Source organism: Gavia stellata, chromosome 1 (assembly GCF_030936135.1).
Source record: "Gavia stellata isolate bGavSte3 chromosome 1, bGavSte3.hap2, whole genome shotgun sequence".
Lineage (NCBI taxonomy): Eukaryota > Metazoa > Chordata > Aves > Gaviiformes > Gaviidae > Gavia > Gavia stellata.
The window spans coordinates 90,555,843-90,578,988 of record NC_082594.1 but is presented as its reverse complement, the minus strand read 5'-3'; the positions used below and the strand labels follow the sequence as shown (position 1 = coordinate 90,578,988).

The 23,146-nt window shown below is 36.8% G+C and overlaps 1 protein-coding gene across 1 annotated transcript in view; it reads right to left on the bottom strand.

The window, feature by feature from the left end:
• The window catches only part of IL1RAPL1 (interleukin 1 receptor accessory protein like 1), a 381,033-nt gene that overhangs the window by 340,378 nt on the left and 17,509 nt on the right, over positions 1–23,146 (bottom strand). The window contains exons 4-5 of the mRNA XM_059817534.1: positions 18,733–18,897; positions 18,004–18,283 (exon numbers count right to left, since the gene is read on the bottom strand). Of these exons, the coding sequence (XP_059673517.1) occupies positions 18,004–18,283; positions 18,733–18,897 (445 nt within the window). The remainder of the gene's footprint in view (positions 1–18,003; positions 18,284–18,732; positions 18,898–23,146) is intronic.

Genomic DNA, 23,146 nt, shown 5'->3' with positions numbered 1-23,146 from the left:
TGTAAATATGGAAAGACCTTTTTGACATGTGAAACCCCTTAAATTTCTTTTAACCAAAGTAGTAATTTGCTAATTAATGAAGCTGAAATGACTGAAAAAATAGACCCTTCAAGCACTTAAGATGAGAATAGAAAAATAAACTGCAACAATTCTGAGAGTGTAGTACAGGATGAGCAAATCACCCACATTTGATTGTGATTGCTAACTATACTGCGACATCAAAATCACTCTAAACACATGAAAATTACTTCCTTACCAATTTCCATCAATTGCTGTATAACAGTTATTCAGTAGCAGATGATGGTCCCCTTACACTAAATATTGTCTGCTTTTTTGGTGACAGAAAATCAAAACCATCATCCTACTCACAGTGATTATTTATACTTTTAAAAGAAATAGCATCCATGATGAAATTCAGATTTACACAAATACAAGGATATATCATTTCTGTATTGTAATTTGCAAACTTTGCAAATTTGATATGCAGTGCTTCAACAAACATAAATTTGGCTCTCACACCTCTTCCAGATAGAACTACTGAAGAATCAGAAAGACTTAGATGTTAGTGCATATAAAATGCTCAAAACTTTATCAATCATGTAGCTGTTCACTCAAGAACATTACCCTCCCTTTAGCAGTCTTCACACTGCTAAAACAAGAGTGTCTCTAATAGTTATTCTGTCACTCAAATTAAATTTCTTTGATAAATTTTCTGAACACCAATGAGTAAAACATGATGATCAAAATAAGTATCCCATGTCAATGATCTTCTCAGTGGCAGCAAAGGACTAAAACACAACCAGACTGCTCATTTAAAGTCACCATTTAAATGAGACTTTGAGAAGAGAGACTGACAGTAGCATTCGTCGTAGTTTCCCAAAGTTAAGGTTTTCATGCAATATTTGCTGTTCTGTTTCATGCAAGAATGTTACACCACAGTCTGCTGTAGAGCTTCATTCAAATTTTTACTACACCCTCTCATCATTTTAGAGGGAAGACATACATGCCTGGACACCCCCATATCCCACATAAGACAACACCTGCTGTCCCACATAAATCACTTTATGTCAAGCCTTATGTGTGAGACACAGCAGGGACCCACTGCTCAGCACAGCTTAACTCATTCAGCAACCAGCCATGCCTGCTCTGCCCTGGTGGGACTGAGGGACTCTGATTTTCAGTGCTTGAAGAATGCCTCAGCAAGATCTGGATCATAACATATTTTTCTCATATTATGTTGTCCATGCGATTTTATCTTACTTTTTTCACTGACAGGTCATATCTGTCATGAAAGCTGGGGAAGTCACATTTTCAGACCGTATCAAGTCCACACAAACGGCATTTACTGATTAATCTCATTAGTCTCGTTATTTTGAATATAAACACATGTTAGAAAAAGTGAGAAAAAAATTCATCCACACTCTTCTCTTTCAGCTGATTTCATTTCATTTGGCCTTTGCCAATTTCCTCATGCACTGAACACGCACAAGATTTGAAGACATGTGGGAAGAATTTTCTCATAGAGAATAGGAAAATACAGCTTAAAAGTACCACTCTAAACAAATTGTACATTATTACATACACTGCTGTTCTATTTCTCTAATTAACAATGAGGTATTTTCTCTCTGGTGAACAATACGAGAGGTTAACAGAGTCCCTGTTTTCATTTATACCCTGTTGAAGACTCCCTGTGTCCAAAAAGTCTAATGCTGGGACTTGTACGGTTTTAGAATGATTCCCTAAATAAATAAACTTTCCCACAAAAAATAAACAAAAATCTTCTCTGATAAGGAGAAACTGAACAATTTTTCAAAAGCAAGGGGCAATATTTCAGGCCAGACAACTGTTCTAATATAACACCCCTTGAATAATGAACAGACTTGAGAGCATGTTCCTGAGGCATAAAGCAGTCTGCATGCTGTTTTGGCTTCAGCACTTGAGAACCAAAGGGAAAGATTAGCCATTTCAATAAGCACAAATGGAGCATTTACTGTCAGTGTATCATAACAGTCCAGTAGACCTCACACTTATCCAAGGCCATTCTTCTCATTTCAAGTGATGAACGGATCAATGCAACATTGCTGTCAGCAGGAAGAGGGACTGTCACTTTCCAAACCTGAAAGCAATGATACCGTGAATGAAATCTTTTGGGGAGAGGGTGTTTCGCCATGCAGCAGTCAGTGCTCTGCAGTGGGGAGATCGAACGCACCCTCAGTGTCACTGCCAGCCTCTACTGTGCCTGCCTGGGGACACTTGTCCCGCTCATTCCTACTTGAGGCCTAAGACAAACACACAACTTAAAAATGGGAAAGCTGTGTGTGTCACTATTAACTCTCATCACTATCTTAGAGAAGTTTTCAGGAAGAACAAGGACTCAATATAATTTTGTATAACATTAAATCTATACAATTTGTTAATAACTTTTCTACTTACAGTGCTATAGAGCCTGTGGTAAAATTCATAGGACAGAAGAGTCAGAGGTGACATATTAATTTTAATAAGGTATACACACCCCATTAAAATTAAAACCATACAATTCTACTACCATGTAATCTGCAGATATAAAATGCATGAGCAAAAAATGTGAAGTAAAAAAATTAGATGTAAAGGAATGCAGTAATTAAAGTTTACTTAATCCTGCCACCCTGGATGCTTATATTACAATGTTGCCTTGAAATAGCATGAGCACATTTCTTTTTTCCCAATCTTTCCTCCACTCAGCCACATCTTCTTCTTATTTAGTACAATGGATGTACAATCCCCAGGAAATGTGCTCTGATCTCATCTTTCTTATATCTTGCCACTCAATATGCGGGTCCTGATTTTACTTACTGCATATCCTGAACTGAATACAAAGGATTTAATTTCCTTATAAGCTCGTATATAGTTTTATCATTGGACTATCCAAGTTTTTCGTTAACGTTTCACCTTTCAAACTAGAATATTTGACTGCAATCTTCCAGGGAAATTATTTTCCCTTTTTCTGCCCTATCCTGAAAACTTGAGTCAAACAATTCATAAAGAGCTAGTTGTTTTCACTGAAGTTGTTTTCACTGATTTTTTTTATTCTTAAGTTAACTCCTCTCAAATAAACCTTGACTGAGTGAAAGTGACCATTAAATGGCATGTACTTGGAATGACCGCACGAGCAGCTGAAAAATCTTAGCTTACTCCATGTATAAGTTATGTAGACTCAATTCCTGAGTTCCAGCTGCATGACTGAGTACCCCTACATTCAAGTTAAGACTGTATGTGGTTAACAAGGACATTACCAGCAAAACTTGAATTATACTTCAAATGAAAACACATTAGTGATGATAGAAAGAATATGTTCATATTTTTAACAGCTCTGCGGCTTTTCATACAAGCTGGTAACTGCAAATCCAGGTCCCACTGGAGTTATCAGCCAATTTCCAGCGACTAAGAAGTCAGAATCTCAGCCAAAACTCAGACACTTTGGGAGGGAAGAGTTTTCTATTGAAAAGCTTTTGTATTTTCTGCACTTTGGTAATAGCATAACCCCTTGCTTATTGGGGAAAAAATTGTTACTAAAGTAAATGAGATTCAGGCACTGGGAAGGCACAACAGTGGCTACAGTTGTAAACTAATGCTGCAGCAAGAAAAGGCTTTAAGAACACATTCTCAAGACACTCTTTTCCAGCTCAGCTGGGAGCAGTGGCAAAAACTAATGCCTGTCGGTCCTGGAATATTACATATCCAGTGCTCCTGTAGTGAATTGAGTAAACATATTTGTTTAGAATCCTCATCTTCTGATTTTTACACTTTATTATTAGTGTTATGCAGCAACATACTGCAGGACACTGCATCCCACATGTCCCTTGTCTGCATTCCAGCAGAAAGAGTTTTGCTAAGACTGAGGATCTGCTCAGTGCAGGTGCTGAACAGATACAAAGCCAGGAGGTCTAGCCAGCTTATCCTTCTTTCCCCCAGCACTGAATGAAAAGAGTATTGGGAAGCACTTTTCCATTAAAAGGCAAGGGTTTGGAGTTTCTTTTTCATTTGCCTTAATTGTAAATATTATGCTGAAATAAATTTCATTTTTATAAGACCTTGTCTTTTGCCAAGAATTCACAAACAGAAAAACACTACAAGAAAATGGCAGCCAAAAGCAAAGATGTACCTAGCAAAGCTACTTTTAGTACGTTACACTAACAATGAACACAACTTTGAATGCATTTGATTCAACCTTTGGCAGTAAAGTACCATATTAATAGTAGCACTTTAAACAATACTGAAGATACAAAGAACCACAGTTATTTTAGCAGCTATAATGTCACATATACAGAAACTGCCTGTGACTGTCATTTACCTATTATCTGTAAAGACAGAACCATGAGGGTATATTCAACTATGTGCTCTTCATTTAATAACATACCACAGCTGAGGGTTACTGACTGCTACTTGTACCACGTAAGGATAACGTTCACGGCATCTAGATTGAGAGTACCTGGGCCTCAAACTCATTAATCCTATTATTACCTGCATATACATATGCATGTTGTATATTATATATAATACGTATTTATCTTCAAATAATATACATATATGCATATTCAAATCTATGCCTGAAGGAGGACAGTTCCAGTTGTCAAGGCAGCAAAAATGCAGAAACACCTTTCCTAGAAATTGCAGGGGAGAGAAATAGTTCTTGCTGGATCTAGAAAAGCAACAGTAACTGAAGCCCACTTTCTGAATGAGGGAGCACAACATTAAATATGAGAATGCAGAATAACAGATGAAGTAAGAAATTAGCAGCACCAGGCTGTGTTACTTTGATAGACGGTATCACTAAGCATGCACCAAATATGCAAATGTCATTAGTTTTCCTCTATAGTGGGAATATCTGCACAATATTATTTTCAGTGTTACAAACAATTTTACTTGCTAACTCTGCTTGTAAGATTTATGTCTGGAAGACATTAAAAAAAATTTGTAAATTCACCAATTCCAAACTACCATCAAGTCTGCACATATTTACTATAAGAGAGTTACATTTTAGTTATTCTACAGTCACCGTTGGAATTGATGAATCAATTTCGACACTGTCTCCCACAGTATTCTCCTGGAGAAGCTGGCGACTCGTGGCTCAGACAGGTGCACTCTTCGCTGGGTAAAAAACTGGCTGGACGGCTGAGCCCAGAGAGTTGTGGTCAATGGAGTCAAATCCATTTGGCAGTTGGTCACAAGCGGAGTCCCCCAGGGCTCAGTTTTGGGGCCGGTCTTGTTTAATATATTTATCGACGTTCTGGATGAGGGGATTGAGTGCTCCCTCAGCAAGTTTGCAGACGACACCAAGTTGGGCGGGAGTGTTGATCAGCTTGAGCGTAGAAAGGCTCTGCAGAGGGATCTGGACAGGCTGGATGGATGGGCCCAGGCCAATTGTATGAGGTTCAACAAGGCCAAGTGCTGTGTCCTGCACTTGGGTCACAACAACCCCAGACAACGCTACAGGCTTGGGGACGAGTGGCTGGAAAGCTGCCTGACAGAAAAGGACCTGGGGGTGTTGGTCAACAGCCGGCTGAATATGAGCCAGCAGTGTGCCCAGGTGGCCAAGAAGGCCAACAGCAGCCTGGCCTGTATCAGAAATAGTGTGGCCAGCAGGAGCAGGGAGGTGATCGTGCCCCTGTACTCAGTGCTGGTGAGGCCGCCCCTCGAATATTGTGTTTGGTTTTGGGCCCCTCACTACAAGAAGGACATTGAGGTGCTGGAGTGTGTCCAGAGAAGGGCAATGAAGCTGGTGAGGGGTCTGGAGCACAAGTCTTATGAGGAGCGGCTGAGGGAACTGGGGTTGTTCAGCCTGGAGAAGAGGAGGCTGAGGGGAGACCTCATCGCTCTCTACAACTACCTGAAAGGAGGTTGCAGAGAGGTGGGTGTTGGCCTCTTCTCCCAAGTGACGAGTGACAAGATAAGAGGAAATGGCCTCAAGTTGCTCCAGAGGAGGTTTAGACTGGATATTAGGATAAATTTCTTTACTGAGAGAGTGGTGAGACACTGGAATAAGCTGCCCAGGGAAGTGGTGGAGTCACCCTCACTGGAGGTGTTCAAGGAATGTGTGGACATGGCATTGTGGGACATGGTTTAATGGGCATGGTGGTGTTTGGTTAATGGTTGGACATGATGATCTTACAGGTCTTTTCCAACCTTAGTGATTCTGTGATTCTGTGAATTCATTATGAAATATGGTCATTGAAAACATGGACCTTTATTTATCTTATACTTACATGTGAACTCTGAATTTATCATAACAGAACAAGAGAAATTTTCTTTAGATCCAAATGATTTAGATGTTACAAGATCTCATTTTATTACTTCTAGCACATCAAACCTGAAGTCACTTTGAGGTTCAGCATGACTCCTCCAAGTACTCTACCCTCTTCACACTAGACTATTGATTCATGTGCATCAGCACTTCTGCAAAAAACCTGCTATTTGACATTGCCAGACTCAGTAATTTGCTTCTCCTCATGACCCATGTTTCCAAGGCAATATTTCATTAACATGCAGGCTGCGTAAATGAGTATCTGTTGCTTTTGTCCTCCACTTCCCTCCATGGTGACCAGCTATCAGTTATCTCATAATGAACTGAGCACAAACTATTTGGGTCAAACGTTTTGTCCATAGGTACTTTAGTGGACATAAGCATTTGAGAATGGATGCTACTAAGACATTCACCAAAATATAAAAGTATAAAAAAAAAAATATTTAATCCAAATCCCTCTCTTTCTCAGTCCCAGGAAATATATAAATGTAATAACATCCATTAACTGGTTTTCAAGATATTTACTATCTTGAGGGTCTGGATCTTCATTTTTCTTCAGCAAGATTGTTAACAATTAACTATACCATCTGAGTGAGATGGGCGGCACCTAATTTACATTTTGAATAAGAAAAAAACCCTACATAAATGCTAAATGTAATTTTTAGCAGAAAAATTATGCATAGTCTTTCCAGTAGTAGTAGTTTATAATTATCTATAATATATTATATATTGTTAATTTTTAATTAAAAATGTGCATATAACAGAGAGTTGTCTTAGCATCTATTCTCAAGTTTCCGCTTTTATTTGTAGACTTTCAGATTAGTAAATTTTGATGAACCCATCTGTGACTATTGGAAGATACCCTTAAAAACAGGTATAATGTATCTTAATAGCCATCACTGTTTAAAACAATTCTATGTAAGAAACCCTTGTGACAATGAAAATGGATAAAATTCACAGGCTTCATCAATATAATCCACTCAAAAATTGTTTAGATACATGATTAGAGAAACAGAGAGATTTCTTTATTTCTTTAAGACTTTAGAGACTAAAAGAACAAGCAAAACCAAATTAAGTCAGAACAAGGCTTTCCAACAAGAGAATATTGATAGCTTGCCTTCAAGATTCTACAGGCTAATACATTTATTCTTCAATCTCTTCTTCACTTGTTTATCTCACTCCTCTCCCTGCAACTCATGCTGTTACATCTTTTTGGTGAGAGATACTATTTTTCTTCCAAAAGGATGGGCACAAAATTTTTGATGTTCAAAACCAGTGAGGTAAGTCTTAAAATAATCAAGACATTTTTTTTAATCTCCCAGTTATACCCCTTATTATTATTATGTATTTATTTGGTCTTCTTACATTTAAAACTTTGCATTTTTGTCATGTAGCATAGCTGATTAATTTTCCTTCATATGTCTTGTTAATGAGAACCAGGTACTTTTCCCCCCAAAAAAAAACCAAAAACCCAAACCAAAACCACACAGAGAAATCTGGAGCCATGTATATGAGCTAAGAGTTATCTTATAAGCTTTCTACAGTTCTTGGAATTTTTTTTTTTTTTTGTGATTCACTGCTTTCAAGGTTTTCTGTGCAACAATATCACCATCAAAAGGTCTTTAAAAAAAGCAAACTAATAAACAAATAAAACAAAAACCAAACCCAGACACACCACACCTGAAAAACTCTTGCTAGTGCTTTTGTCTAGGAGACAGAATTTCAGTAAAATTATTTACTGGATTGACAAAGAAAATAATCTCTAAGACATACAGGAAAACTTAAATGAAAATATAAAATTTATTTGACTACAGTCTACTTTATTTTTCATTGATTTTTTACTACTCTTTCCCCCTTGATGACTTTGTTTTGACTATAACAAGTTTCCAAATGTCTATGTGGTTTGCATCTAGATTCTCTTGAAATATTTCTCCCCATAGGTACAAAATGAAAAAAGAAAAGCCAAACATTTTTCTTTTTTTTTAATTTTTATCACCATGCCATCCTCTTACATCTACTGAATTTTCCATAGCACAGATGAACATCTCCTTGATAAATAATAAAGCCCTAGTCTGAAAACTTGCAACAAAGATGTTTCTCCTTTCTTGCTATATCAGATAAAAAGGAAGTCACAGGATTTTATTTTTTTGTGGTTTGATCAAGATAGAGGAGAAGCTTGAAGAGAAGAAAAAGAGGGGCAGAGGCTGGGAACCACACAACCTCTTCTTCACTTTCAGTAATATTGGCTGCCATTCTCTGATTTATGAAGAGAGAGGAGAGAGAAGCAAGGATCAGAACAAGGACCATGAAAGAACTTCTGAACACTGCTAGGACTGATCAGTCTTGGTTTGAGGGAATTAGTTTAATTGCTGGAGCAAGCAAGGGTTGATTGAATTGTTCCAAAGACATCCTGAAAATGTAGCACCTTCTTCCCATCTTTACTCGTTCCTACCGTAATGGCACCAGAAAGTAGTCAGCAGGCAGGTTCTCTTCAGTCTCTCTACTGTATTTGTAACCTTTCTGGGTTATGGCGCACACAACCCCTTTTCAGATTCAACCCTTCTGAAAGAGTCATGCAAGACTTCATCACAGATCACCTAATATTTGATGCTTCTTGGAGTCTGACTGAAGAATCTCAGCTGCTGCTTTTCTTTCCATTTTCTAAAGGGGTATTTGTAACATTTATTTGTGCAGAAAACTTGGAAATGTTAATATAATTACTGAGAAAGAGTCTTGTTTGTTGAACTCAGGGCTTTTAAGTCAGTTTGATGAATTTTGGAAGCCTCAACCCCTATTTTAGATTTGCATTTCAGAAGAACTTAGATTATAAATTAATTCAATCACATTACATTCTTACATTGCATTCTTTTTAAATAAGTTTAATATTTTAAAATGACAATCTCATGACATAGCACTGAGTGCAGAGATATCTCCCTTAACTTTCACATCAGCCAGTGCATTTCAATGTATGTGATATGAATACGCAAATGAAGTTAATTTAGTTTGGGACTCAGTTTAAGACATTTCAGTTCTGTGATCCACTTACATTCATATACCTGTGTGCTATGCCTAAACGCCTACTGTAGCTGTCAGTCTGGCTGATGGAGCCTAGCAAATAGTTTAGCTGAAAAGCCACAAAAAGCTCATTTTATTTATCTAAGAGTGGGTGTGTAGTGGCATGAGGCTTGCCCAGTTGTATCCTACATTCAGCCTCCTCCAGATCAGTGCCATATATGTCATTCCCTTCCAAATGTCTTGGAAATGCTCCTAGTGCCTCTAAAATAGTATTAGACACCTATCCCTGTGTAACTGAATCAAGTCTTGGCTATATTTTAACATCAGCTAAATTGCTCTCTGGCCTAAGAACAATGGCAATTAAAGAAGGAAACAATTCACATGCAGCTATTTAGCATCTAGATGCTTAAACTGAATTGGACACCTGCAGGCTGTTTATATACACAGAGGTAAGCATTTGCAGGACAGAGATTCAAAACATAATTTGAAATAAAATGTTGAGAACAAACTTAAACAATCACATACAAGGTAGGAGGCCCATATTATTAGTAGCTATACAACTTGTTTGTTTTTAATTATGCTAGAGAAAACTATACAAAAATCTATAAACAAACTTTGTGTCCAAAGAAAAAATTGAAGCCATTGTTTTGAAAATATGTGCAAGTCATTTTAGTTGTTTGCCTTTGTCTTCCATTTTCTCTTGTGCCTGGAAGAAAGTTATCTATCCTTCACTTAAGTATCTATTATATATAATTAGTTTTATCTATATTTTCTCCTTCTCCCACATTTGCTGAAAGGGAAGCTGATAGGCCATTTCTTCAATACTGCTACATGGCTTTTGGTCCTTTTCTAAGATGGACAAAGTTAGTTAGCAGGAGAGTGTAAAATGGACAAAATACTGTCTATTCTTTAACAAAAGAGAAATTGTTTTTCTTACTACAAACAATGCATCTTAATGCAACCTGTTAGGACTTCTCCCTCTTAAATTACAGCTGCAAAAACAAACATCACAGTCATATTTTAGTATTATACTAAAATGAGAGCTGAAGTGTTACTTTTTTGGTCAGAAATATTAATGTAGTTGTGGCAAAAAAACCCCTTGACTATCAAAGGGCAAGTGAAACTGGTTTGTTAAAAGTACTCTTAGGAAAAAACAAACAAACAAGCAAACAAACCTCTAATAAAATAGCGGATACAATAGTCAGACTAAGTTATTTGTTACGTTTTTGTATTTCAGCAAATATCTCAACCACAAGAGTTAGTAGTAAAAGAAACTTGATATCATATAGAAGGCTTTTCTTCAAATAACTCTTTTCTCAAGCATGTTTATGCCATTCCTGTAAGTTCAGAGCTGTTAAAATGTGTTATTAACAATGCCTTCTGCTCAGTTAAATACACCAATTTCTTTTTTTCCAGTATCATTTCTCCATTTCCAATATCAACATCCATCCTCTATTCTGTGTAAGTACAGGCATTACTTACTTTCCCCTCAGTATACATTAATATATCCTTTAATGAAGTCTTACCTAAAACAATTCTCTGGACTAACTCTTTTAGTCCTCAGACTTGCTTACATCTAGTCCACCAAGACTCTTCACTTAAAATCATAACTTTATCCACTGTAAAGATCATATTGCTCCTTTACCTATTCACCACCATGCTTGCTTGTTTGTTTTTCAGTGTCAAGTTCTCACTGAGCCAAGCAAATACCAAACACATGCTGGAATTATGCATAGCTTATATCAACTTAACAATGAGAAGATGTACCCTGCGCTCACCTGTTTTTCTCTTCACTATTAGGCATTTGTTTTGTCCTAATGCAGGTGAAAGGTATTTATCATGTACAATAAAGATGCTAATGTCAGACAGCTGATCTCCTGCAGCGTCAAAAGGACAGGGGGAATGGAGAATGAGTAGATTTCAAACACCTGACTTCCAACAAGCAGCAGCTTCAAGAAAATCCCAGATCTCATTTATTTCTAGGAACTAGCAACTGCTTTTTCCATCTGTACAGGACACTTAATGTAAGCTCCAGCAGCCCAACCTGTATAAATTCCTAATGTTAGTCTGAAGGCTTTTTCTACTCACCAAGGTATCCCCAAGTAGTAATGAAAAATTTCATGGATGTCTGGCTAGTCTACCAAGCTTACATTTGAAAAGGAGGTGGGTCAATCCTTGATCACCGTAAGAGACAGATTCCTTGTAGTGATTACCAAACACTTTCACAGAAGAAAAAGACCTTGGAAAAAACTCAGACAAGCTTACAAATGGAGTGCAGGAATAATGAAGGCATAGTCAATCGCCTCCCCTGCTCTCTACAAACCAAATCAACATTAAGGAGGGGACCAAGGAAAATCCATCTCTTCCTGTGTGCAATAAATGTTCTCCTGAACTTGCACACCACTTTAAGAGGCTGTCAGAGTTGTTGACTTCTGTACAATGACCTGTAATGGTGGCTCAAACATTTAAATAACTCATATGGTGCAGACATCTCCATTCTTATTTTTTTTGTTTTTCCTTTTCCATCTCCTCAGTTTTCTTGCCATATTGCTATGAATGACTATTTGCTAAAAGCTTATAAAACTATTTTCTTTGTGTAGGCCAATGCTCTAAACCAGGATCTCTGAGCTTCACTCAAAAGCATCCCAATAAATGCAAATCATGAAAACTTGCAAATCTGCGTTCCAAACGGCTTTGGAGTAATTTGAAATCTGTTTCTAGTGCTCTTTTTCTGTTAATTACTTTACCACTGTGATGATACTTACTTAAAGGAATTAATAGACTAGCAGGCTTTTCTGAGAGTTATTTCTGTGTATAGCTAGCACATTTGGTCTTCCTTTAAGAAAGCTTATTTCTCTTATCTGTTGTCAGATTTCTTTGTTACTAACACAATTGAATGTAACCAGATGCATGCAGATCTAGGGAACACCATGTTTTTGAACTTGTAAGACAAACTGCCGTAAGGCTTAATTTTCAGATATTTTCTCTTTTTTGTGGTTCCTGATTCTCATTCAGACTTAACATCTAGTTGTTATCTGAACACTTACTCTTTTCTTAAGATAATAATTGGTAAAAACTGTATATATGGCCAGGGTAAAAGCCCTTCCTACAATAAGTCAGATTATAAAATTGTTGGTACCATGAAATGGTAATTCCCATTTGTATATTTTACATTATTCAAGATGATGAAGAAATGGTGCTTGCACAAGGTTTATGAAAAATTAATTGTATCTCTTTTTTGCTCACCATTTCCTTCACTAAAGCAAAGATTACCTCATACGTTCTGTATTCAGGATTTCTGACAATGCATTAAACAATTGTGTGCATACATACTATGACTATGTGCAATGTATGGTTTTTAGGAACCAACAGAATGATATATATAGAAATAGATATTCTTAAAATGAATAGAACAAGACTTCATAATATCTGACTGAACATTGGTAATTCAAGTTACTACAGGGGATGGTTAGGCTCCATAACCTCTTCAAAAACAAACAAACAAAAGACTAAGGGAATTTTCTCTAAAAATAAATTGCATATGTTGTTATTTTAAACTTCATATTTATTATCTCATGTTTACTTCACAAAATAACTATGTGCTGATAATAATGCATCATTCATATAATGGCAATTATTTTAACTAGCTGTACATAAACAAACAGTTAAATAGTTACATTGGTTAAGCTATAATTGACACTATCTTTCAAAACTAGATCTGTTAAAATACAGAAAACTAATATTTCTGTATTTGAAGATGATCAGCACAGGAAATCCATGCTACCTAAAATGAAAATGAATTTTTACATGATAAAGATAAAGGACTATTTTTCAAAAATTCAGAGCTATCTCAGGTTTCCAATCATGCCTAGGAAAAAAAAAAAAAATGTATTGTATATAGTCCTACACTGTGATGATTTTGAAAGATAATTTGAAGCGGTTTTAGTTGAAAATTTTAGCGAGAAAATTAATGTTCTTTTATTTAAAATATCTCTAAAGTTATTCTATTTTATTTCTGTCAAATAAATTATATACTAACTGAACTGTATGGCAGGGATGTTATGCTATTCAGCAACATAATGTCTGTATGTGTGGATGCATGTGTATATCTATGTATAAACATAAAACCAAAAAATACAGCTGCTGTGAAGCTAAGTAGAGATCTTTAAAATACAACTAAACAGCTCACCTTAGAAAATGAGTAAGAAACACTGTTGTATTCGAAGCCTCTGCCTTCAGATACGCAAGGCCATAGCAAGGGTAATGAAGCTATATATAAGACTGGACAATAATCTCCCTCCCTCCCTTCCTTCCTTCCTCTCTTCCTCCCTTCCTTCCCTCCTTCCTCTCTTTCTCTTTCTCTTTCTCTTTCTCTTTCTCTTTCTCTTTCTCTTTCTCTTTCTCTTTCTCTCTCTTTCTTTTTCTCTCTCTTTCTCTCTTTCTCTCTTTTTCCTTCTTTTCTTCTTAAGTAAAACCAGAGAATTCTATATGCTTCACTGTATTTCAGTCTTTACCTCTGTCTAAAATGCTACATTGTGTGTGACTAATATAAACAGTTAAAGATTCTCAAGCAGATGCTCAGGTTTGTTACGGACTGGGGCTGCAAATAAATTTGAACCATGTCCACAGTTGCTGTTATTCACATTTTGAACCTGGCAATCAGAGCTGAATTTGAAACTTCAAAGCTGAATATCAGTGAATGAACTATAGGCAGTATTATGGCTGATAAGTACCTAATGAATTTATTCTGAATGTGTTAAAGTTGGAGAAGGTTTTTAATCTGTAATGTAATTTATAATGCATTATTTAAACTTTTATTGTTACCTATTTTTGTCTGGATCTCATGCTTACTTTATAGCCACTCTCATGTTTCTGAACAAGACTTGGTTGCTTGTATGCATTTTTCTCCACTAAATATTTCAGCTTACCAAAGCAATTCATGTTCGTAAACATCCAAAAACATAAGTCTGCACAGACTCAACCACAGAAAAGTAAATGGGCTACTACCACCATCATTAATAAGGACAAGTGGAGGACGAAAGATGATGTTACATGTCCAAACTGATTTCTACAAGGGAAAATACATTATCTCTAGCTCTAAAGGGAGAATTTCTAGTTACAGATGTAAAAGAAGCCTCACTTTAAAACATGAGTTTAAAAACAACAAAGTCATTAGTTAATAAGAACATATTCAGATTCAGAAAGATGTCTGAGTTTCTACGTACACTGTATGCAGTGATAAAGATGATTTCTAAACACTATTTAACTGACATAGAAATGCAATGCAAAACTCTGGCTGAATGTATCATAAAAACCTATTTCATCTTTTGCAATACAACCCATTGTAGCACTTCAGCATAAATCCCAGTCCAGCCTTCCTCTTGCACTGCATTGACCAGAACTGATGATAGGTTGGGCCATTATTGGAGATACTGTAATAGAAGTTTCCAGGCAGGGAAGGAAAAGATGAAAACATGAAGGAAATGTCAGTTTTATGGGAACAATATTTCAGCTTTTTTGCAACATTAAAGGAAGCAGAAAGTTTGACAGAAAGTACTTAGTAGTTACTGTTATACCAGGTGTATATATATATACACACACACACAATTTCTGGGAGCTTGAGTTGAATACATAAATTAACTCTTCGTGCAGCTTATCTAGCTATATTTACTGCCCATATACGATAAACAACAAGCAACCATGTGGTGTGACATCCACTGAAAGACTTAAGATATTATATCTTCTGCTTCCTTAAAATTGTAGCACACAGAAGTTGCTGCAGAATGGTACAGTGCTGTACCTGAAACAAACTACATTATTTTCTTCCTTGTAAGCAGGGTATAAGCCCATACATTTTCTACCAATCAGCTCATAGTCCTTGCATTGACCGTAGTAAGCTGAAAGATATTTCTAGCTGTCTAACTCCTCTTCTCCAGCTATGGGTGTGCAGCAGTGCCTTGATAAATTGATTTTTTCAATTCCTTAATGGCTGCCAGCTTGCCGTAGGAAGAAAAGCAGGGATAAGAAATTAAAGGTGAGAGTATTGTGAACAGTAGTGAATTAGGATGAAGGTTGTATTTTTGCTTCTGAAGGAAAAAGAGCCAGCCTTCACTGCTATCCCTAAGTTAATTTCACAGAAAATGTGAACATTTCTACTCAGTGAAACCCCATGTTTCTACTGTAATATAGTCACTGTAGAAATTAGTTTGGTCCACTAACTACCCTTTTAATATTGTTCATTTAGTGCCTTCCAACCTGTTCCAGCATGTTGTTCTCTAGATGTCCCATGCAATAGATATATTTCTCTTCCTTACTGTTGGCACAGGTAGCAAAGGCACAGAACTTTGAAGAAAGGAGCTTCTGATCAAAGAAAATAGTAAGTACTGGACTGTTACACCCCTTCAAGTAAGTTTGAAATAAAAACAAGGCAGAGCCATTTATTCAAAGCACTGTTCTGCTTTTGCCCATTTGCCCTTTACTGCCTGCCTTCATTACCTCACAGGTCCATCCCTTCTCCCTGCTCTCCTACTCAAGTTATTGCAAGCATCACACTGCACATACATAAGTTTGCTACTAGGTAATTTTAAGCCTCTTAACTTCTCAATTGCGTCCTCTAAACTAAAATAGTTTATAACATCATTCTGAAGGCATTTAAAGACCTTGTCATTAAAATAAACAAAAACTTCAAATCTGCAAGAAAAAAAGTCCTAAATCCCATGCCATCACTTTGTTCCTTGAAAGAAATTACAGTTCTTGATCACTAATCCTTCTCCAGATTCTTTGGTATATTCTACCGTTATCCGAGCATAAAGTGACAGCGGGGCTGAGTATTCTGATGAGACCAGTAAAGAGCAGTAGACAGGTATTTAATGTGAGAGGTTTTTCTAGATATTTCTGTAGCAATAACTTTGGAAGTATAGATAGAATACACAATTTTGCCAGATGGCATCAGTTCAGCCTCTTTTTTTTTTTTGTCATATAATCACTTTATAGTGTGAGAATCTGAAGGAAAAAGGCAAAAAAGGGAACCATTACACTGCTGAGTAATTAAATTTACTTATTTCACATTAAAATATCGAATACATGTTTATCTTAGGAACATAAAGTATTAAGTTTTAAATTTAATTCTAAATGGGCATTCGAAACTATTTGAAAGTAACCTTTGACAGTAAGCACAAAACACACATAAAAGAATATATTCCTCTGATTCTGAAATGAGGATTGTGTCTGTCCATAACCATCTTCGTCATACCTTTGAGAGGTTCCATCCAACAAATTTTAAACTGAAACACTGATATAATAACAAGCACAGACTTCTTAGTACCAACCCTTTAACCAACACTTGCTTATTCTAGTGGGTCTCCTCAAGGTGAAAGGCTTTGTAACTGTTCATAAGAGTATTCAGGATCAAAACCTAATTAGTACTGTATTTTTTTTAAATCTAATGTCAATTTACATGTATAAGCACTGACAACTGGAAATTAAGCACGTGTTAAGAAAGCAGTATGTAGCTTAAAGCAGATTAGAACATGCCTTTATCTACCTCCAGATTAAAAAGAAATCCATTTAGAAAAAGCATGAATACAGGTCAACATGATAAACACATTTTAAAGTATGTCTGATTATTTAAATTCAGCATTTATCTATACTTGCTGGAAAACGCAATATCAGATATTTAAGGTTTTCTTTATTTAAACAGAGGGAATTAATTACGGTATTTTAAATAGCAGTATGGAATAATTGACAAAACTTTTGCCAACTTCATGGTTACTGTTACTCACTTATCTAAAAAAATAATAATCTAAACATAACTAAATATTTGGCTTAAGTAGTAGATGTGCAGACAGAGAGGAACGCTGCTTCGTCTGTTCAGCTAACTGCAACAACCAATTGTTTCAAACCTTTGAACAATTAGTAGTGACTCTTCTCTGTACTTTCTATGTAGAAATTCTAATTTGCATAATTTCACATCTAGTGAAAATGTAGTATAAGGCTGTGAGACAATATGAAAGTGCCTAGATGATCTTTTTGACTGCAAAGGGCTGGAAACAACATCTCAGTGCAAGCCATTTTAAAGATGCAGAAAGAAGCTGAACATGTTTCGGAAAGCAGTAAGCAGTATCTAGTCCAAGTTATGGTGGTAAATCTTAATGTATCAGAAGGTAAAACACCTTTGAAAGATACCTGGCACCCAGCCTCTATTTTCAGGTTAAGCCAGATGTGATTCTAGAGGATGTATGTTCGTAAAAATGCTGAAATTTCACCTTCCATTTTCCTCGATGCAACAACTTTACATCAAATAACATGTTTTTACAGAAAAAAATTGATTAATTGAAACCATTTAATAAAACACATACAAAATTAAATCTGAATGTAAAAAAGAAACTTTTTACTCTAGGATAGTGATTGTAAGAGTTAAACCAGAATCAGAAGCAAGAACACAGCACTTATGCATCAAGTCCCACCCATCTTATAAATTTTAGATTTTGCTACAAATGACCTAAATTTATACAAAAAACAATTTAAAATGTTCAAGACATTCAATAGTAATTCTACTTAAGCATGAAATACTTTAGGGAAAGGAATACCAAGAGGAGAAGAAAAAGGAACACACTCAGAAAACATTTTTCTTTGGCACAAAATTCTCACTATTAAGAGCCATGTTTCAGATATGGTTAATTAAAATGCAGTATATTAAAATATAGTACCTTATAACACATGCATAGAGCCCGCTGTCTTGCACCACTGTTGGTCGGAACCAAATGGAGTCTTCTTCTTTGCTCATTCTAGTTCCATCAAAAGCTATAGGTTCCTCAAAATCTCCAGGTCCAGAGCTTTTGTACCACATCAAACTAAGTCCAGCACTTTGGGCGAGGGAGTAATTAGCTCTAATATATCCATAAAAGAGTGCACATTTTATACGAACAGGTTCTCCCATTAGAACTTGATATTTCTTGTAATCCACAGACCAGTCAGTGCATCCATCAGCTAAAACAGAAGAGAAAATGACAAGAGATTATCAAAGGCTTCAGAGAGCACTATTCGCACAGCAACCTTTATTGTGGGAAAGGATTGCATTTGAGAAAAGGTCCATTGAGTGACTAGCAGTACTCTTTTGATCCCTGAAAAATTAACTGCATTTTCTCACTGTTAACATCATGTCCTTGTCTATGCAGAACACAGTTATTATGAAATTTTGTGTTAAATCTTGATAATTTCTGAGATAACTGAGCAATTTCTCTTTTTTCTTGTGTAACTCTAGCATGACCAGTTATAAAATACTGGAGTGAAATTACTGCTACACAGAGGCCATGTGGTACACAGGGTGTCATAATCTGTGAATTGCATCAGTCAAATATCTTCAGGGTAACCATGTAAATGAAAGAAGGTATTACTCAGTCTCAGAAGACATTAGGACAATAAGATGTGGCCTGAACCAAAAAGTGTGAAAGTCTGGGTTAGATTTGAATGAGGAAAAGAAACTACCTTAACAAAAAGTGCAATAACAGCAAATGTGCAAATAGATATTGCCAGGAAGATTACTGTCAGTGTTTTTAATGGATTATTCAAGAACAAGTTAAGCAGATCTTGGAATTCCTGTCCTGATTAGCAATAATTCTAGAATAATTTTCATATTCTTCACCTGTTGAATAATGTCAGCCACTAGCAATACTGTCCCGCAATAACTGTTCATCAGAAAGCAATACTAGAATTGTTTGACTTTCTGAACCCCAGCAACAAAACCAAACCTCAACAACAAAAAACACCCAACCTCCCTCCCTCTGCCCCATTATTTTTAGTTAAGAATACCAAAGCAACAGAAGGAGAACAGATACTTTCTACAATGGCTTCCTTAATGAAACGTTATGGTTCTTTTTCTTAAGGAATTTCAACCATAGAAATTCACCATTAGGTTCATTCACTTAAAAACTTGGTATCCAGTCTCAGCTAGTTAATCAGGCCCCTGATCCAGTCAGTAGAAAGAAATCAGTACATCCAAAAGACAATTTATTTAATCTTAAAATGAATATCTATGACTCGTATAAATATTTGGTCTTTGAATTTGCCACTTCTTTTTATTAACTTTAAAAGAGCTTGGACAGCTAGCTAGCTTAGAAAATCAACTTTTGCAAAGCTAAAGCGGCATCAAATGCCTCTCACCCTAGAGTTGGTTGAATACTGGTTTTGGCTGGGGTAGAGTTAATTTTCTTCATAGTAGGTAGCATGGGGCTGAGTTTTGGATCTGTGCTGGAAAAAGTGTTGATAATACAGGCATGTTTTTGTTATTGCTGAGCAGTGTTTACACGGAGTCAAGGCCTTTTCTGCTTCTCACACTGCCCCACCAGCGAGTAGGCTGGGGGTGCACAGGAAGTTGGGAGGGGACACAGCCAGGACAGCTGACCCCAACTGACCAAAGGGATATTCCACATCATATGATGTCACACTCAGCAGGTAAAGCTGGGGAAAGAAGAAGGAAGGGGGGCATGATGGGAGTGATGGCGTTTGTCTTCCCAAGGAACAATTACGCATGACGGAGCCCTGCTTTCCTGGAGATGGCTGAACACTTGTCTGCTGATGGGAAATAGTGAATGAGTTTCTTGTGTTGCTTTGCTTGCCTGCATGGCTTTTGCTTTACCTATTAAACTGTCTTTATCTCAACTCATGAGTTTTCTCACTTTTACTCTTCTGATTCTCTTCCCCATCCCACCAGGTTGGAGTGAGCAAGCACCTCTGTGGTGCTTAGTTGCCAGCTGGGGTTAAACCACGACCCTTTAGAATCAATTTGCATTGTGAACAGAATTCACATAGAGAAATATTTCATATATCTTTGGGTTGTCTCCTCCTGTGTTTACTTTTAAGACCAGGAAGGGACAATAATATGTCCTTGTTCCAATTTTCCTACCCAACAGTCCCTAAAATTTAGTAACCTTTACAAGGCCATAATAAGACATAGATGTACTCTTGCGGATATTAAAGTGAACAGACATAAGGCTATGATATTAGCTTCCCCATAGGACTTAAGAAACTAACTTTTGTTTATTTCAAATTTCATTTACATCTTTGGTCATTTCATTTTTTACGTTTCTGAAAGAGCATTCTCTCTCTGATCTGATTCTATTTCTCTCTGCTTCTAAATCCCCATGCCAAAAATGAATTAACATGCACCTCTAAGCAGCATTAATTTCATTATATGTTACCAGGTAATAGCTTCTTCATCGTACTTTATCATCAAATTGTAATCTTGCCTTTCACTGCCTAATTAAGTTAGTACACTTTGGTTTATAATATTAGTCTGCTAGTCATGTTTTGTCTCTCAGAATACTCAGGTTCCCAATTCCTTGAGCTTCATGAATCCATGAGAACAGAATAATACCAACTCTGTTTCAAGCCTTCATATTGAATGAAGGATTAACTATGCAAAGCAGATATCCTTGACTTTATTTCAGCATGAAATTCCTCATAAAATATGCTAAGGATCACCTGCAGTCCAGTTTCGTAGGCTTAGGCAAACATGCTAGCAGGTATTCTATATTTACATGCAAAACCAGAAAGAACATTACCAAACTTTTGAAAATTAACATTATCAAAGTTCAGTTCCTGAGTTTTAAGGAGAATGTTGATAGATTGAATATGTAGGCATTGTATTTATATTAATGCTCTGTGAAATAGTTATTCCAAATGTATAAATTGGATGACATTTCTATAGAAAAAAAAAAAAACCAAATCAAAAACTCCTAAATGCCTAGAATTTTCAAAAGTTTCACATTAAGACGTCATATCACAAAGTACAACCAACATTAGGTTTTAAGGTAACTATCTATTGAATTATTTGGTCATTTGTTGGCCCTAACCACATCAATATGTCCCACCAGATAGCTTAAGAGAGTATCAACTCAAGCAAATATGAATACTGGCATGCTCATAATATTATGGATTTGTATTTTATGTTTTATCTAGTGGTGTACCCCAGGGGTCAACACTGGGTCCAGTCCTGTTTAACATCTTCAGTAACGACCTGGATGATGGGGCAGAGTGTACTTTCAGCAAGTTTGCTGATGACACAAAACTGAAAGGACTGGCTGATACACAAGAGGGTTGTGCTGCCATCCACAGGGTCCTCAACAGGCTGGAGAAATGGGCTGACAGGAACCTCATTAAGTTCAGCAAGGAGAAGTGCAAACTCCTGCATCTAGGGAGGAGCAACCCCATGCACCAAGATGTGCTGTGGGACACCCAACTGGAAAGCAGCTTAGCAGAAAAGGACTCGTGGTCCTGGTGGACACCAAGTTGAACATAGACCAGCAATGTGCCCTTGCGGCAAAAAAGGTCTGCTGAGCGGCATTAAAATATTGCCAGCAGGTGGAGGGAGGTGATCCTTCCTCTCTACTCAGCACTAGTGAGGCCACACCTGGAGTACTGTGTCTGGCTCTTGGCGCCTCTATACAAGAGACACATGGACAGACTTGTCCAACAAAGGGCCACAAAGATGATTAAGGGACTGGAGCATCTCTCTTACAAGCACATGCTGAGAGCTGAGACTGTTTAGCCTAGAGAAGAGAAGGCTGAGGGGGCGTCTTACTAATGAATATAAATACCTGAAGGGAGGGTGCAAAGGGAGTAGAGCCAGGCTCTTTTCAGTGTTGCCCAGTGACAGGGAGGGAGGCAATGGGAACAAACTGAAACACAGGAGGCTCTTTCTGAACATTGGGAAACACTTTTTTACTGTAAGAGTGACTGAGTATTGGCACAGGTTTCCCAGGGAGGTTGTGGAGTCTCCATCCTTGGACATATTCAAAAGCTAGCTAGACATGGTCCTGGACAAACATTTCTAGGTGGCCCTGCTTGAGCAGGGGTTTGGACCAGATGACCTCCAGAGGTCCCTTCCAACCTCAACCATTCTGTAATTCTGTGATTTATTACAGTTATATTCAATTATAATCTTTAGAAAGCATGTGTCCTCTTCTCGGTGTGGACTTTCAATGAAGTGAACATGACAGTGCTTCTCTTCCTGCTTGCAGAAATGTTATACCAGTTAAACTCTGCCAACACACATTCAAGTCACTTAGAACTGTATTAACCTTATTACAGCTGGAAGCTTTAATACCTTAAAAATCTTCCAGGAAATACCTCACACTACTGCTCAGCCAATGTGCCTTCATCTATGAGAAGGTGCTAATGCAATTTTGACAGATATCATAGAAGTTCATCATTCTCATCATAAGACACAGACACCCTTCTGTGATATTTTGTGATAACAGTGATATTTCAGGAGATAACTGTCTATCTGTGCTTAAAATGCTCCTATTCCACTGTAACTGAGGAGTATAAACCGAGGCTTAAAACCAAATAATGGAAAGAAAAATAGACTGTCATGTCCTTAAAAATGAGATTACTGTGAACACTCAGACAGATGATAGCATGCATACACTGTAACTGACACTTCCTACGTACACTCTGCCTGTGGTGTATAGAGCACAAGTGTATTTTTCAGTCTAGGAAAACTTAGATGTATCAGAAACCTAATTAAAATCCTGATTTCCAAATTCCTTGAAGCATGTAAAGATACATTTTCAAAGACCCAAAGACTAATTATATTCATGATTCCTTTTACATTCATAGAAATCTTTAGATTTTTCTATTGACTTCGGCACCTTAAAAATGTTACATATTTGCATGTTAAACACCTGTGCCTGCGGATAGCACCCAGCACACAGAATATTTAAAATTACTGAGAAGGTCTTCTCCTTAATTTTTCAGGATCATATGTGTCATTTTCAAGTCAAAATTCAGTGCTGAAAAGGAGGAAAAATAAAGCTAATAATTCCTGGGTCCACTGCTACAGCCTGGCTT